Source organism: Bombus fervidus, chromosome 6, assembly GCF_041682495.2.
Source record: "Bombus fervidus isolate BK054 chromosome 6, iyBomFerv1, whole genome shotgun sequence".
Taxonomy (NCBI): domain Eukaryota; kingdom Metazoa; phylum Arthropoda; class Insecta; order Hymenoptera; family Apidae; genus Bombus; species Bombus fervidus.
The window spans coordinates 6045604-6064750 of record NC_091522.1 but is presented as its reverse complement, the minus strand read 5'-3'; the positions used below and the strand labels follow the sequence as shown (position 1 = coordinate 6064750).

The 19147-nt window shown below is 36.1% G+C and overlaps 1 protein-coding gene across 5 annotated transcripts in view; it reads right to left on the bottom strand.

The window, feature by feature from the left end:
- The window catches only part of Smash (smallish), a 156456-nt gene that overhangs the window by 12603 nt on the left and 124706 nt on the right, over positions 1 to 19147 (bottom strand). For 4 of the 5 annotated variants that reach the window (XM_072005867.1, XM_072005870.1, XM_072005869.1 and 1 more), the window contains 5 exons: positions 7846 to 7992; positions 5896 to 6084; positions 5491 to 5778; positions 3807 to 5216; positions 2134 to 3147 (listed from right to left, as the gene is read on the bottom strand). In XM_072005867.1, coding sequence (XP_071861968.1) covers positions 2134 to 3147; positions 3807 to 5216; positions 5491 to 5778; positions 5896 to 6084; positions 7846 to 7893 — 2949 coding nt within the window. In that variant the 5' untranslated portion in view covers positions 7894 to 7992. The remainder of the gene's footprint in view (positions 1 to 2133; positions 3148 to 3806; positions 5217 to 5490; positions 5779 to 5895; positions 6085 to 7845; positions 7993 to 19147) is intronic. The other variant, XM_072005871.1, reaches the window with a different exon arrangement.

Here is a 19147-nt window from a genome sequence, read left to right as displayed (position 1 = left end):
ACGAAAAAAATGTGCAAATGTATTAATAACTGTCAAAATAATGCATGAATAAAGGGCAAATCAGATGGTCAACAAAAAAACTTTCTCAGCGATCAAAAATTTCACCAGACGAAATGCCACACGAATTCTTACCTCGTTTAATGCATCGATTAACGTCATAAAAAACGAAGTACGCGATGACTCAAGATATAGTAGAACGAATAATCGTAACAATTCAGGACACTTTTATCGTGACGTGGGTCAGTAATGAACGTCTTTCGTAATAATTAAATGTCACTCTGACCGATCTTCGACCCATGGTTCACGAGGACGGCACATTGAACGCGTTCGTCACTTGATTGCGACTGCACGTTAAAGCTCGACGTCGTTGTTTACCGATGACACGTATATCGCGGAGACGATAAGACGATTCTTGATTGATGAGGTTCGTCCGACGCTTGCTCTATACGAAGCTTACACAGGTTCATCTTTCATTGACGAATGAATCGAAGCTCAGTCTCGAAATGCACGACGCTTGGGTTATTTCGTGAACAAATCAGTGGAACAGACAGTTTGAAAATTTATATTGTTTCCCCTTTATTTACGTTTCGAATATACTTAGCAGAATTTCCAAGTTTTATTTCGAACAATCAGGGTGACGAAGACAATGGTAAAATTGATCAGTCTGTTACACATCTTTAAATTCAATATTGATTTTTCGGCAGTTTACTGTTTCTCTCGAAAGGCATTCGATAACGATTATCGCGTATTCGTCGAAGCGAAATCAAGATACTTTGAAGCAAAAATGGATACGTCGATTTTCTTTATTTCTACGAAAGATTTCATGGATTAAATATCACATGTTTCATGACTGATATATTGTCAAGAGATAGATATTTAAATCTTCGCAACTTTGACTCATTCGAGCCTCAAAATCCTTTATCAAGGAAATTTGTATATCCTCGGTTACGGTGGAAACACTACACGACAAATTTCTCTGCCCACTGAATTTTATATTTCATTAACCGCATACGCCTCCCCCAAGCGTTACAATCGATCGTTATCCACTATATAGTGCACACCGAATGTCGACAGGTCGTATTTTAAGATCGGTTACAAGTTAATCTAAAACGAAGTCTTATTCTTATCGTGTTAGAATAGTTTGAGATAGTACCTATCTAGGATTCGTTTTCATCCATTGGTTCTTTATTTTATGGATAATATTAAATAGTTTAATAATGTTAAGAATATCATCAATACTGTTTAGAGCCACACCAAAATTTTCTTATCACTTAGAATATTTTACGATTTCTGTTATGACAGCGATCGATCGCATTTAGGCATCGGTATTTAGGTCCAAAATGTATTCCCTGTTTGATTAGGCCACTACGTTTTCCGCGATTATCGACGTTTGTACGAATTGGTACAACGTTTACCTCCGGCTAGTACGTGTTTCTGGTTACCTGATCTAATTCTAATAATTGGGATTATTATATACGTTTTGCTCCTGCGTCGTCTATTTACATCGTTAACTATGGTCTCACGCCTTCGTTTCCAGCGAGATTTGTGCGTAATGGCGGATAATAAATACGTGTGGAAGCGATAGGCGAAGACGGGTTAATATTATCCGGGAGTTCTAAGTGGCAGGATTCAGTTTCCTGATCTTGATAAATCCCAGACGCGAATACGACTTCCCAGTATTTCATCGAATCAAAACGCGTTGTTTTAAACGATTACTTCATATAATGTATATCATATGTATATGAATAGTTACCATAGAAACGATCGAGGCACGATAATGGAATTGTTCAGCTAGGTACGATATAAGCTCATGAGAGTAACATTCGTTAGAAATTCTTTTCTACTGTTTCGTAGTTTCAAACTAATCTCCGAATAATCTCTGAATCCTTTCGTTTTTCTCTTTAATTATCGATAAAGCGGTCCTGTAGCGATTCCAGCCACTTGAACGCCCGATTCTAAAGCCCATTCTTATGTACAAGATCTAAATGGAAGTTAGACGAAGCTAGGTCTAACGATAAGGGCGAGATAGAGACAATAGTGCTACGCGAGGATAGTCATAAAGACGAACGAATTTTCTCGTTTCCTCTTTTAAGACTTTCTCGAGGGGCTGCTAGATTGCTGATCGATCCTAACCTCGGTCGCTGAGCTCGGCTTCTCATTGACGCGATCCACGGTGATGAATGGCGTCACTGGAGATGTCGTAGGTGTCTTGCCCTGAGGTACCACCACCTTTTCGCAAATTTCCATCACCGTTCGGCGTTTTTCTGCAGGCAGTGTCTCTTCACCCACCGTCACCTGGTGTTTCGTGCTGAACGTTGGGGACGAGATATGTTTGGTGCTGAAGGATGCCAATGGTGTTTGTTCGAGATTCGAGGATGGTGATAGGGGAATATTCGAGTTACATGATACATTAGAACCAACAGGGATTGGTATCTCTGATGCTTTTGGAAATTGCGGACAAGACAACTGATTGGTTGGACTCTTAACGTTTGACGTTCTAGCTTTTAATGATGGTGTTTTAGAGGAGGATGGTGAAATGGGCGGACTCAGAGAGGAGGTAGAACTGGTGGGGGATGATTTAGTGCCTATCGTTTTTCGAGGAAGCGGAGTGGGAATCTTGGATGCTGCCCGTGGAGACGTGACTGGTGTCGTTATAGTCTTTGGAACTTCTTTCGCGATACAGTTCGAAGCTGAGGTAGCGGTAGACTCTAATTGAAGGTTCGTTGGAACGGCTGCCACTCTAACAGGTGACAGTGAACAAGTGTCTATAACGGCAGAGTCTAATGGTACTGGAGACGAAGCCGTAACTTTGGTTGAATCCTCTTTTGAGGCACCCTGAACCTTTTCGTCGACACCGAATTTCGGATCCCGCTCGTTCGCGCAAAGTTTGCTGCTGCACGCGACAGAGTTCGATTCTTTAGCGGGCAGAGAATCTGTTTTAGTTTCTAAATGTTCTTTGGGGCCAGGCAACTTTGGTTTGGGAAGCATATCGGGAGGTGATCGTCGAGGAGGTACTTTGGGACTTTGATACACGATCGGGCGACTCGTAGCAGGATAGGAACGAAGTGTACTAGAGTTAGTAACTTCTATGTGTGCCTGCGATTGTGATTTGTTAGTCGACAGTTCCCCAGAAGTGTCAGCAGTACCCTAGAGAACCAAAGAGTTATTGGATAGATCGTACTACCTGCCAACCCGTGACCAAACAACAAGAATAGTAGGTTATCACTCAAAGTCACGATTATTAAAAAATGTTTCAGGTGCGGTCGTCAAGTAATAGCTTGTTTGAAGTCATTTGAAATTATGACGAAATATAATGATAAAATATAAATCATGATATTCATATGACGAAGAAATTATACGCTACTAATATATAATCGATTTTATTAAAATTCAATGATGTAATTTAAAATCCATGATCTTTACTTTGCAGCAATTCTTCTCAGCAAGAGTATATGTTTCATTTTCGAATTTACGTGTGAAACATAGTGGTAGATATAATTTCAGATGACTCTACAAATTAGTTTGATGGATTCCTAGAAATAAATCCTAAAATCTAAACTGAGATGTTACTTGACGCCCGTCCTTTACAACCTAAACCGATACGAATACTTAATCTTAACATCTACGCGATTACTCGAGACTCGGTAACATAGAAAATAAATTTCGCGAACGGCAAGCAAACTCAACTTGTACCCCACTCAATAGACTCTCACTTTTACATACGCCAGCCAAGTAGATATAACGACAACTAAAAGTAGATTTACCCAGTAGAGAAACCGCCATGCAACACCGTAGTTACGCCTTACCTTCTTTGTTACTACTGCGTCAGGTTGGCTGGCAGAAGTCGTCGAGATCTCGTTCACAGATACAGCGGCGCTTTGCTGTTCAACGACAGTTACGTTCGTTGTCTCGATGTCGCGAGATTCCTCCGGTTTCTCCTCGATCACCTCCTGTCGCTCGATAATCGTGCTAGCGTGCACGATGTCCTCATCGACTGGTTCGTCCGCTTGACTCACGGAGCAACTGACGTCAGCCGTGTGGATCCCTGAATCCTCACGATCGGTATCGTTTAACAATTCGGCAGATGACGACGACGCCGGATAACGTCTGCCGTAATCGAGTTCCTCCAAGCTTTGCACCCTTTCGAACGTGTCGGGACCGCTGGAAGCGTCCGCGTCCAGAGAATCCAGGCTTCTATGGAAGGCGGCTCTTGGCACGCGATACTCTGAGTCAGGCGACGAGCTTCTCTCACTAGGAGTCGAGGTATCGATTCTGTTCTCTTGATCCCGGAAACACAACGAGTGCTTTCCTACGGAGGATGATCTCTTATCGGCTGATTCTTTGCTCCTGGCCGCGTCCAAGGCGCTCAAACGATCCTTTATCGATCTGGCGGACAGCTCGCCATTGTGTCGTAACTCGTGAGCGGTACTGCCAGGTGCCGATGACTCGTCGCTGCTGCTGTATTTTTCCAAAGTGGACAATCTATCCCGTAGCGGTCTGACTGTCTCCAATTCTTCAGTGCTCAGCTTACGATACGCAGAACTTTTGTTCTCTCTTTCCGACGTCTGCTTCTCCAAATGAGATAATCTTTCACGGATCGAGCTCATGTCACCGGACAGTCTGTTTAACGCTTTATTCGCGATCTTGTCGATATGCTCCGACTCGTGTTTCTGTTTTTCTAGGTTCGATAGTCGTTCCTTGATAGATTTCGTGCCGGTAAAATCTCCGGAGAGCCTGTTGTTTGTTTTGTTCTCGTTGTTCTTCTGCGAGGCTTTCTCGAAGATCTCTCGCCTCTTCAGGATATCGACCTTCACCACCGGTATGGTGGATTTACCTTCGTCGTTTAAACTCGTCTTTGAACCGTTCGTTGATGACTTGGTGCTGTCGAGTTTTGAGTCCAGATTGACCAATGATCGCCTTGGTATATTTTGAGACACTCGAGACACGTAACCGCGAATCGCACCCTCGTACGTATATTCCTCTGGTTCTGGGGAGCTGATCGTTGCTGTTGTCGCTGAATCGTACTCCTGATTGTTGTGACTATGGTTGCTGCTGTGAAACCCGTTCCCGAATGGTTTCTTCGTCGTCGTCGTTGTCGTTGTCACTGACGCTGTTGTGGTCGCTGATGATGTCGTGATGTCGTTGTGGATCACACTCTCGCTTGCCACATTGTCCACGTCCGAGTGATTCTTCTCTATTTCGCTATCTCTATCGCTCTGGAAAATGTTTGTCGAGTTTTTAGTTTTATGTGGAAATAAGAGTAATTATTGTAAAGAGTTGGCTGCGAGAATTTTCGCATTGAGGAAAATTGCTTTTTAGTCAGGCTAAATTCTCTCTTCACTGAAGTTTTTATAAATGTCCTAACACTTACGAACGAGATGCAACTAGATAAATATTGATAAGCATTTTTTATATACATATTTTTTTTAATAAGAGATATACGAAGTTGAATTGTATTTTATATAATATTGATAAATATATGATTTTTACCAAGACACTGTGCGTGTCATCGTGCGTATCGCCGCTAACCGAGCTCTTTCCGCTGCTGGTTCCTATACCAAGGTCACTCAGATCATTGGCATCTTCCTCGTGGTACATGGCTAAGCTGATGCTCAGTTTCCGACCCCTACTGCCTCTCTCTTCCATCATTTCTGAGAAAGTCTTGCTCCGACGACGCTGTCGATCGTGTTCCTCCAGTTCGAGTTTCTTAACTTCGACTACACGCTCAATGATGTGTTCCTGACGCTTCCTTCGACTACTCTTCCAATTGTCCAGATTCTGAACACACCATAGAAGTAATGATTTAATACTTAAAGATATTTGAAAATATCCAATAAATCTTAATTTTTAGTGTAGGCATTTTCATTCTTTCTTTTTATTACGAAATGATCTTACCGATTGCCAATCCTCGGGATCATCACGAACTTCTTGTTTTATTTTCTTCACTTCCTGGACTTTTTGCAATTGTTCTTGAGCTGTACGATATAAAGAGCATGGTCCAACTTTAACAAACTGAAGAGGGTTGGTCGCTTGTTTAGGAGGCGTTTTCAGGGTCGTTTTTAATTTTGGCGGCTCGTGTGTGATCTGAAATAATAAATATACTAAATATATTTGTTTTCGAATTTTATAAAAATTTCTAAAAAAAATCCAAATTCAATAAGAAAAACGTTCTGTTTTCAGGTGGTGAACACGCTTGAAACTTGCTTAACCATAGAAGTTTCTTGAACAAGGGGATGTAGCCCTTGTAAAGTGCAACGACCGATCATCGTTTCAAGGATCACTTCAGAAAGAGTGAGTCAAATCGGGTCATTGATCGATGAGTGAAGGAGAAGCGTATGGAGACGGGACGAAGACAGAAATACTTATATAGATATACGGATGTAATCAATTTTATAGAATAAAATAATAATTAAGTGATTCTTAAAATTAATAAATATTACTATAATAATGAAATAATTTTCAAAATCAACTCAAATCTTTGTTGCACATTAATTAATTTGAATTAATTGCGAAGTTTTTGAGAAATTATCTAAACTCTTAAGAAAAGATGGGGAAGGATATTAAGTAGAAGATAAAAGAGATGAAAGGAGAGCGGAAGTGTATAATAAGAATAAAAATAAAAATACGTAGGATAGAAGGGGAAAAGTAATCAGTTTCTAGTTTAAAGTCGATAGCCAAGCAAAAAAGTTGTTACGGCGTCATTGACTAACCGGAAGCGGAATCACGCTCCTATGGTACGAAGGCTTTTCAGAAGCGAACATCGTTGCGATCCGCTGTGCGGTAGTTGGCGATTGTCGAGCGGACTCTCGGAAAACTGTGTTCCTTTGTCTGTTTAACTCCTTCATATGTTATGTTTTTTTTTTTTATTGATTGTTTGTTAAATTTTTACAATTTGTCCAGAAGGACATTTGGTAAAATATTATAGCTTAGAGAATAAAAGAATAAAAAAATAAAAAAAAAAATAAAAAATAAATAAAATATAGCATGTGGATGGTTACCCCCAGCGGGGTTCCATATGTTATGTTGATGTGAACGTTAGAAGTAACGTTTTAATTACTGGTTTTTAAGTCGTGTACAGTCTTTTTCGTACTTGAGCGCGAAGCGTTAAAATATCTTCCTTTCTAAATTACCACTTTTATAATACCATACATAATAATACTATAGTTAATGAAACTTATATTTTTTGAAATCATCAAATAACGTAAATAAAAAATAATGTTTGTACTAGTTTCTCTCATTTTTGAAAGTATACAATTTATAATACCATATTTCCTTTTTTTAAACATTTATTCTATATTTTTTTAGATAAAAATGTGACACGAAATAATCCATTAACAACTCTATTTATATTTTCTCCAATTGTATTTATAAAAATACAAAACAGAAACATTTTTATACTTCGTTGAACGAGACGAGTCAGTAAAGATAAACAATCCGTGATTTTTACGACTGCAGCTATTGGCTGCCGACTAGTAACAATCGAATGTCTTCAGTATAATATCACTAGTATCACTAATCGGCAGCCAATAGCTACAGTCATAGCAATCATGTCTTGACTACCTTTATTAATTTATCTTGTTACACGGATTATAATTTAAATAATTAAGAAAGTTAGAAAAGCCTTTTAATTTGAACACGTGAACACGTCCAATCCTCCACTAAGTCTAGAATTTCCTACTTTATTCGAAACCAGATAGGAAACAAAAATCTCGACACTTCCATTTGTACCTTCATCGAGAGAAAATGGAACGCTATTTCCTAAAGCATTTATCTCGCCACCCCCTAACGTTTTTTCGTCGGTCGCTTCCAGCGGAAACGACAACCGTAGAAAGGATATATACTCACCATCCTCTCGTTTCGCCGCTCTGTGGCGGCGGTCTGCGAGGCAGGCATCCTTCGTTCCTTCCTCCTTCTCTCTCTTCTTTAGGGGAGCTCCTCCTCTTCAGTGTAGGACGACTGCTCGCGCGGTCGGGCCCATCCTACGCCTCGTCCCTGGAACCGATCAACAGGAAATCTTATTAACTGACGAACTAACGGGAAACGGACGTCTCGCGGTGGCAGAACGCCGTTCAATCCGAGAAACGGCGACGCGGCGCGACGTTCCTGAATGCTATCTGATTTCGCGGCTGGCGAATGGAGCTGTTCGGTAGGCGAACGTAGACATTGTCGAATGGTAAAATCGATATGGTAGTGAGAATGAACATGGCTGGAGATGAATAACGTTTTTGTAGTTATTTATTGAGCCAGGATTTTCAGATATGTATAGCGTTCTGCAAAAGTCTTGAGCTATTTACATTGTCATGACATCTAAATCATATTTTTAGAAAGTATTTTTATATAGTGTTATATAAGAACAAGCCTTTGTACTATTTCATAGTACTATTTATTTGTAACTTAGTCTTAGATTATACATTTTTTATATATATTTCAATGAATTCTAAATTACTTTGTATTTATATTGGAGTTATGTTACTCTTGTGTTGCGTGTTCGGTTATTATTTTATTGTAGCAGAATTTTTTCTAGGTAGAAATGGAAGAAGCTTGTGACGACGAAATGAAAATTAAAGAACGTATAAATAACTATTACAAGGCATGAACAGTGATTATACTTGTGTCATGTCTTGTAATTAATGACAAAACAATTTTCTTTTGTGTTGCAAATATTTTTATAACATGAATAGATATAGCGTAAGAATAAGACATTCACAATGTATAAACCGTAAATTTCTCGATTATTTTGGATTTTTTTTTCATAGAAAATTAGCTTATTAATTTTGAATTATCCTAAATATAAGTTGCTGGTTTTAATTCTTGAGTGGATTATTTTGTCGAAAAATATTCGGGACGTACTACAATACTGAACTGAAATATTTTTCCAGCTACCTCTTTAGACTCTCCAGCAAATTGAAAAAGCTGAGTGGAACCAAGGGAATAAATTTCTAAAAAGGGTACGCGACAAAGAGAGCAATTAGTCTTCAAGAAAAACCGAGCAATTGTAGGCTGGAGACAAAACTTGGAAGGGACAAAGTATCGAGATGATGGACAATGGAAATTGAAAGGAGCTCCTTTACAATAGACGAAAGGTTTGGGATGAAAGCAACCGGGTACAATGGACGAGCGCATGAAACCAGATAATGAAGAAGAACGAAAGAAGAAAGCCTTCACAGAAAGATGATAATATCTTGTTGTGTGCTATAAATCGATATAAAAACTGATATAGTGATTTCTGATAATATTCGAGCATTTATCACTATTCGAAGATTTTTAAGAATACAACATTATGTGTGCTGTAAGAAACTTTTTGAAATGTTATTATGTTTGTAATGAAACATGTGTATCGTAATTAAATTGGCAAAAGATGCAAATCTGAAATGCATGATTTATTTCCTGATCTATTTCGTGATGTATTTCAAAATATTTTATATAATATATTTATAAAAAGTTTCAATAAGTATCCAAATGCTTCAGGCTTTAGGGTTTGTATCGAGCTCTAAGATCATCAGCAGTATTCAATAAAATAATGATGATTTGCCTAATTATCTAGTATGAAAAAGAGAATGATCGGAAAAGGGGGAAAGAGGTAGAAACTCGAAGAGATTTAAATTGTGAACCTTAAAAAACCCTGTAAAGAAATGTTTGAAGTTTTTATTCGGACATCGTGAAACTGGACGAAGATCAAACTAGGGAAATAATCCTTGTTGCAGAATTCCCTTGGAAGGGAAGATAAACCGAGAGTAAAGAGAAAAACAGGAGAGATCGTGTTAAACTGGTTCGGATCCAGTGTAGAACGATATTAAAGATTCGTCCGATCCGGGAAAAGCAAGCAATAGAAAAGATTATTTTATCACAAGAGAGCAGAAAGTCGCTTTTGCCTGCTCCACTAATGAACTGATTAATTAACCATGTATTTACGCAAGACAACATCGAAATTATAATTAACAGGAGCGACTTCAACGAATCCTTTGCTATATCGATTTTATAGCAGTCGGTCGATATTGATAACAAGCAAGAGAAATGAAACGAGATCAGAGTTTATTTAATCTTATTCTCATTATTCATTTGCAACGTGAATGCATTGTTATAACACTCTTTGATTATTAGAACACTCCATTGACCGAAGCAATGATAGAATATTGAAATACCGATTAATGTAAAAATTGACGATGGTCGTAAAAAAGATTGTTAGATACAAGAATAGAAACGGTAAGAAATTGTTACATTTTTATGTAAAAATAAAAGATACTCTTTTATATAAAAACAAAGTTATTTAATTATTCCGGAAAATTGAATTATTTTACATGAGTAGTTTTGAATAATTAATGCTCTATTATATACAATATATATGCTCTATTAATTTCTATTTTCTTAAATCGTCGAGACAGAAATTTTTACGATAAGAGCAATGAAGTTTCTATAAAGAAGTATCGTTTCGTACGCCAATATATTTCTTCTGGCTCTTATTTCACTAGACATATCGTTCGACGAGCAAATATTATTGCAGGACAGCTATGTTTGCACGATGCATCCGTTGCGAACGTTCTATTTCCGACGCAACCTCAGCTTTCTCGATCAGCTGAAAGCATTTCAAGGCTGTTGATTTTTCGTCTCGCGAAAAAAAGAATCGAGTCTACTTTGTTCTCTGACCATCAGTAAAAAGATCAGAAATAAAGAAAATCAAGTGAAAAAAAAAAATGATAGGAGAAGAAAAATTTCTTACTATATTTGTTGTTACGTACTTTGATCCCATCAACCAATGAAAATAAAGATTGTAACATATTTCATAAAGGAAAAATGTTGAAACGAAGCAAAATTTTAACTTGTAATATTTTACATTTTCCACGAGTACAATGAATCAAAAGTATAAGACAGGATATCAAAGCATTGTTGTAAAACAATAATGAAAATTGTCCCAATAAGAAAATTAAGTAGTAATGAAATTATACTCCACAAGTCATTACAAAAGGAGTTCGATAAAGTTAATACAGTTCATACTACGTTTACGTAATAGTACTCGGACGCACAATCGAAACAAGGTATCTACGCAATACTGATGATATACAACGCAAGGGAACACCTTTTTACCTGTATGTATTAAGCTTAGTTATTTATTAAAAGAAAATGTCTTTCAATCTGCTGATATGACAAATTATGTCCGGTGGAAAATTGCAAAAACGCTTGATCAATATGTAATAACCAGGAAATTAAGAAAACTCAGGAGGCATACCATGAATAATCGGTAATAGGCTTCAAGCAGCGGTTCGCTAATCGTTGAGAACCAGAATATGCAAAATCATGTGTAATCGTATGCGAGCTTATTTATTCATGTAGAGGAGTGGTCATTATGAGAAGCGTGTGTTGTGGGAATGGAAAAATGCGACCACACCCCTAATTGTTTCATTTGTTCGGGAATGATATCGACGTTTCCACCATAAATCTCTCACTTTTTTATTATAATATTCCCATCCGCACTTTGCGTCACATTTCAGTGTTAAGCTCTACGGAAATACGAACTAATATTCGATAATTTATCTTTCTATTCAATTTAATATTGTAATTGGTTTTAGCTTACCTTTTACTTTCTCATAATCAATTAATTATTTTATAATATTAAATACATGTAGTACAATATTATATTTTCATAATAAATTAATATATCATTAATTACATTATAATATTTTCTTCTATTGTAAAATATGAAATTGAAGAAAACGATGAAACTGGAAAGTTTAGCTTTTTCGTTTGATGTATAAGTTGGTTTACAACTGTTTTCCTTCATTTGGTCTATTCCAAAGAGTTTTCATTTCCCACTGAAAATTGTATAACCACGGTAGCTGGTCGGAGAGGTAAACTCCATCGTTCGACGTTTTGTTCTTCACGATCCAATGGATCCAATTCGTTGAATGCATGGATGATTCCGTTGCCCGTAAAAGTTTCTCGGTATGGCGTAGCAACTGTACCATAAAATTCAATGTTAACAGAGAATAAATCCTTTTGTGTTCCACGACGAAAACGAGACAGAGTATCACAAGGTTCAAACGATAAACATCCGGAAGTGGAAACGTCGGTCTAATCACTTTCGGTTTCAAACTGAGGAAATTTACGAACAAAAAGAAAGCATTAAAAATGCGAAATCACTATGAGAAATCGATTTATCTTCTCACAGATCGTTAATAGACTTCATAATCCATGCTGGAGTATTTTTAGACGAAGCAGTGCACCAAGTTTATGGATGGCTTTTCCAGAATATTATTTCTTTTTTACTTAAAAGTACGCAATAACTTCTTTCTAAATTTATTATATAAATATATATTACTATAAAATGTACATTATAGGATTTCAATAATACAAGCCATTTTTATTAATTTTGATCACGGGGTCCCTCTTGAACAATATTTATATCCAAAATACTGATTACTCAATTATCTTCTTTCACGAAATTCATTGATTTGAACATTTGAAAATTGCAAATATTCACACTTATCGTACTTTTCCCCTGTGCCGTTCAGTCAAAGATCTTCCAGTACCAAATAATAATATTCGTAACTGTCGAAAGGAGTTTGAAAATTGGCGACAATTCTAACCACGATGATGGTGACGACACGCTCTGTATCCGCTGGCAAAATCGAGGAGAACGATCATAGGCGTTGGGAACGTCGTCGGAAATCAGGATGTATCGATATAGCCGGGTGCATTTCGCCAAGGAATGAGAACATGTACAACTTGATATCGTCGTAAATCTCAGCTCCGTGCAAAGATATTATCGACACCGAACATCTTCGTGTGATCAGTAGAGTTTATCTTTGCGCCAGTTCCATGGTGTTAATTGGATGCGCTTGTGTTCCGCGCAACGCTTTCCGAAATTTATATTTCCTGCGTGTGCTGCTGTCTCAGAATCGATTTCCGCCAATGATGTTCTCACTGATGAGATTTTGTTGAAATAGTTTAACAATTACTGCGAAGGAAGGAGTAGAATAAAATAGATCGTACATCCTGAATTTGTGACGAGTTTATGGTTTGCGTTTTACGGTTATGGTCTTATCTGATAGACGTAGAATTTTTGTAGCCGAAGATAAGAAGCATGGTTTATTTAACGATACATGTTTATCACTGGAATTATCAAGTCTGTCAAAATTACGCACTCCGATTTTTTAAATTTTATAATTGTTAAACTGTGAATGATTATATTTATGGCAAATACAAGTATGTAAAATGTACCGAATGTATATAAACATGAATACACGCAATATTATTAAAACATAAAATTTAACCGTGTCAAATGTGTAAAGTAGTCGTTATTAGGTTCTTTCAAGAATTACAACACATTAAAATTGCTTACAAATGATTCTTATTTCACTCTATAGGCAGATGTGTCATGGATACTTGAAAGAAAAAATTAAACAATCGCGATACTGGTACTAATTTGCCAATTCACATTTACTTATAATTGCAAGTAATTAACGTCTAGATATGTCACATATCTTAGAAGCAACTTTCACCCTATTACAGTGTCCTTAAAAATTAATTCTAAGAATCTCCTTGGCCTCCTTCAGTAACTAGACAATCATTGTATTCTTTCAGCTCAATGAACTTTCCAAGATATACCGATTAAGACAAATTTATCGATTAAACCATAACATCCTCCATATTCCTTAGGAAAAGAAAGTCTGTTAGAAATTTCAGACTCCCTATAAATTTACGAGGAAGTTTCTCAATTAACTGTGTAATTTAATAAATCACGATTCCAATTACTCGATATTATTAGTCACGCGATTCACACGACCAACCGAGCATCATTCAAGTATTGTCACGCAGTTTTAAAATTTTCGATCGCTTAATCAACCGCACGTAGCGTTTAATACAAATAGCGAAAAATATATTCTTCAACGACAAATACAAAAGAAGATAAAAATTACGTTAGAAATGCAGTTTTTCCATAGTTGAATAATTCAAGGCAACTTTCAAACTTTTGTACCTGATACATTCATGGAAGGTTCAATAATAATAAATGATATATATATATTATTTTTCCACTAAGTTACAGAAATTAAAAAATCGAAATTAGAAAATAATTAGAAAATTAGTGATCCTTTCATCCTTATAATAATATCCTAATATTAATATATAATATCCTATTAATATTATTAATATTAATATAATATAATAATATATAATATATAATAATATAATAATATATAATATTAATAATATTATTAATATTATTATTAATATTAATATCCTAATATAATATAAATCCTAATATCCTTCGATCGGATATTACCACAGTGGCGGCATTCGAAATTTGTCTTTAAACTGTAAATATACTGTATACTGTATACTGTAAATATACAGCCAGAAGAATATGTCGACCACAAAAGATTAATTTTGTCAAACAGTACCAGAAATATAGAGATTACAAGGAGGAAGATAAAGAAAATTATAAATTTTGAGATTATTCGTGTACTTGGATTGAAACAGTGGAATAGTTAAGTAGTAAGCGGTAAGACACCCTATAACATCAGTGTCGCGTTCTCGCTTTGTGAAAGCCAGGCACGTTTGTTTCTTGTAACAGGGCTGATCTGCATGTCAAAGAGGGGAGGCCTGATAGGCGCAGCATATTGACACAAGAGACCTCAAGGAGGTCCAAGGCCGGTTTTACTTGCCTCCAAGGGATTCCTGAGGAATGACTCGTCCGAGAACACGTTCTTCCGCGAGCGTACGGTCGGAATGTCAGGTACAACGTGCTCGTAAACGAGTCACGGAAAAGCGTTCCGCGTCCACTCGTATAACTGTGACCGTTCTTGCAACGTTTTCGCGCCGATCGTACGGAGCCTGACATCGGGTCAATGCAACTGTATATCTACCTACGGACTGCAAAAGTGACGTGGCCATACATACACAATATACATATACAATAATACATATATCATATTTTGGTATCTACAGTCCAATCGATTCCTTTAGATACTGTTTTGCGATTTTAAAATCACGTTTATGAAATATTTCTCTATTTCATAACATTTTGTGAAAGCATTGCTTATATATAAGTTGAGAAATTTTTAATCTTTAATTATATATTTTTGTTTATTCTGTTGGATGATATTTCAATTTAGCTTAAAATTCAAGTACTAGATACGTATATCGATAGCATATTTGGGGGTTTTCATTCGTTTTAAGAGGATTCTACATTTTAAAATATGAACAATGAACATACAAATTTATAGTATCGAATTTTATGAAATATGTAAATACGTTATATTCTATAGTTTTTTTATTATTACACTTTCTTACATAGTTCTGTGTCGGCCAATTACGTTCACCGTGGCAATGAAAGTTTTAGTAGAATCTCCTAAAATAATTTTGAAATATATACTCCCATTATTTTTTTTTATTGTTAAGCACGGAGAAATGAAGTCACTGCAGGTCTTTGGACAGAGAATACAACGAAAATTTAAAAAAATAAAAATAAAAATCAACGCAAGAACGCTCACGCTTAGGTACCTGCTAAATTAGTTAGAGTCAGCAAAGTCCAGAATTACCTTGATCCCGATAGCCGCGGAGAAACCATATTCTTTAATAACAAGCATATACTAGAAATTTCCTTAACCCGATTACCTTCCCGTCGCCTGACATTTCCTACTACTTCTTTTGAAAAATGTTCTCCACGCGCCAACGAGCAAACGAAATCGCGGCTATCAGATTGAGCGTTTCATTCTACGTGAAAACGCGCAATCGTACGAAAATTCTCACTCGACTGCCATAAAACAAATCGTCCAAATAATCATTAATCTTTCTCCATGGCAGAAAGCAACCTCGATATTTTAAGTAGACCAACATAGACAATACATGGCAACACAAATACATGGTAATTTCTATTATACCAACTGACCGGCGCCTCAACCGTTCGACAATGTAATATTATACTAACAAGATTATTATTCTCAAAGATTGTGTTATGATAAGATTATTTTCAACGTATCACCATTGTCTTGAATATTGCCTCGTGACAAACTATTTAGATCTTTAGATCGATAAGTCAAATTCAAAGTATTAGTTCAATTATACTTCCGAGATAAAACATACCTAAAAACTATCCTGTGGTATAACAAAGCATTGCAATTACAAGTCAGCGAGTATGTTGAAAATTTGTTAGTTATAAATATTTGTATATTTTTAATAAAGTATAGTTATAAATTGTCGAAATATAGTTGTGAGTGGAACTAATTCGTTTCTGGTGTCCATAATAAATATGATTCTTCCGAAAAATGCAGATATTATCGTCAAAATTTGCCATAATAGAATACATCGTGTAATTATTTTATGTTATATAATATTGTAATTATTAAACAAGACCGCGAGAAAGAAACATGATACGCTACATCTAACCAATTACCTATTATATCATATTATATCATATTATATTATATTACATATTATATCATATCAACCTATTATCAAAATTCTCTTTTTTATAAACAAGTCTAATATTTAGAGTTACAAATAATAACATTTTAGAACGTAATTTTATCGCCACTATTCTAATTTTGTGAAATTTATCGATCGGCGACTGCACATTTCTCGTTGTTATCATTTCTGCTAATCTCACAAGGGATTCAATGGCGTCATATCGAACCCCACATGATTTTAAAACGACGAAGATGATAGAGAAATATGGCAAAAATATGGAATTAAGGGGTTCGAGGTCGTGAACACGACTTGGCGAATATTCGTTAGAGCTCGACGAGGTGTTAATGTCGTGGTGGTGAATAGCAACTAAGAAGATTACGCAGATTTGCGTTTAGCGTTTCGATATTAATGGCGGTGCACGGGCGATATCACGAGGGAGGATAGAAGAAGTGTGGCGTTAAGAAGATGAAAGGGAAGGGGACAAGAATCTTAACTCATGCCTAAACATGAAAGCTATCGTGGCGATTTATACCGTTTTGCCCGTACTTTGCACCGGGCCGCTTTAAATCGCAGTTCAATGCACGCGAACTCACGTTGTGCCACGATCTATTCTGGTAACGCTGCCTGGGAAAAACTGCCATTTTTCTAGACATCTATAGAGAGAATCGAATATCAACTAATTTCATATTTAAATACCAATTTACATTTTTCGCATTTTTAATTGTCAAATGAATTCGTGCAATTTTTGCAAGATGTCAAGGCTTTAAATAATGTGAAATACAGAAATGTATGTGTTTAGGTAATGTGAAAATAGACATTCATGAAACATGGCATCCAATTGATAATATATTACTTATGCTCTCGTTACGTAAACAATTATATAACCATAAGGTTTTCCCTTCCTGCATTCCACCTCTTCGCCGATTTATCATCCCCTTCAGGAAGACTCACGAGTTAAGATCGCTGGAGAAAGGAAAACAAACGATATCTCTAGCTGTCTATCATTTTTATATATCTTGTACAATCATTAAAGAGCGTTATTAATTTCACGAACTGTCACAGGACAGGACGAATAAACGATCGTTTTGAGGCGAGCAAAGCAGCACCGGTATGAGCACAATCGCGATCTTCTCTAATTGCCACGTAGCTAACCTTAATTACACCTACGATCATCTATCTAATCGTACCATCGTTATTTGTACCAGTGCAAACTCGTCGTTAGTTGTACGCGATACAATCACGTAGGACTCACGATCAATAGATCCTCCTTAAGAGACTATCGTTTACTTGAAAGTCGAATCGTTGTATTAAAATTCATTGAATTTATATAATTGATATCTCAAGGAATTTTTTCTCATCATTAATTTTCTTGTGTACAAATACGTGTCTTAAAATTTAAATTTTACACACAATAAACAAAGTAACAATCTAATATTAATTTAACACGCATCACAATTCTTCTACGTTGTAATAGTAAAATATCTAAAGCGTTGTATTGACTGTGTACGTTTACAAGTAACAAATCGCTTTACAAGCCAAAGCAAACAAGTGATAAATCGTTGAAACGCAAGAACACATTGTTCGATCGTTCGATCACTTTCGATGCTTTTAGTTCCCTTCTAGGAGTTGTGTAGTCGTCAATTTCAACAAACATCGGTGACCACCGAGAATTCCTACAATCTAATGACCAACCATCTAACTGTAAATCCACGGAAAGCAGCGTTTCACGCCTGTTGAGGAATAAATGTAATTTCCATTGAGATAACGAGGCGTGCGTGTCGAGTCACAGTCGCTGAACGCAATAAATGAAAGAGATATAAAAACCGACTTGGGAGGATGTTACGTATCGAATTTTAATGATTGCTCGTTTTTCTACCTCTTTTACGTCACACGTTATACGAAATTAGATTTGAAACAGTTTATATAATTTTATATACGAGACAAATAATTAAATGTTTTGTGTTTGCGTTTCGCTTGACGGGTAATCGTTCATCCTTTCTATCACTCTTATTAGATGAAAAATTACTGAAACTTATAAAAATTTAAGAGTATCATTACTGCTTCTTGCGAGTAATACGTGCCTCAATTTATAGTATTTTAGCAGCCTTTATATGTGATTAATTTTATGTAATTTCTTTAATAATTTACTCATCTGTTATATTTGAAAGGCTCATTGTCAGAAGAAAAGTGGTATGAATGGCAAAATAATACAAACATTTTACCTATTATTTTCTGTACTTATCTTCTATCTTATATTTAGGAAAAAGTACATTCGTATATCCTTTCCACTTAATTTCTCCAATAGGAAATCTGCAATCATTTTGTATTAAAATTCCTTTTTTTTATTACCAAGTGACGTAAAATTAACAAAAATAGACTTGTCATATAATATTTTTCTCGTGTAGCATTCGTGTAATAAATAACCTAGTAAAAGTCAATCGTAAATTTTAATAATTACCAATAAAAAAGGAATAAAATCTAGTATATCTTAACGAGTAACACCTTCGCGCTCTGAGTGTGTTTTAATTCATCCAATTGCAGCAAAGTAACAGTATTCCTTCAATTTGATGAGGATAACGTAAACCACGCGTTGTTTTAACGGTAGTCGAGTTATCGTTCCGCTGTCTTTCAATCTCAGTATCGTTCCGCGTTCCTAATCGCAAGAATCTCGATACTCCGCTCTGGCTTCGTCCATTTAATTCCTGTGGGAACCTTTTTGCATTACGAATTCATCACCGCGTCC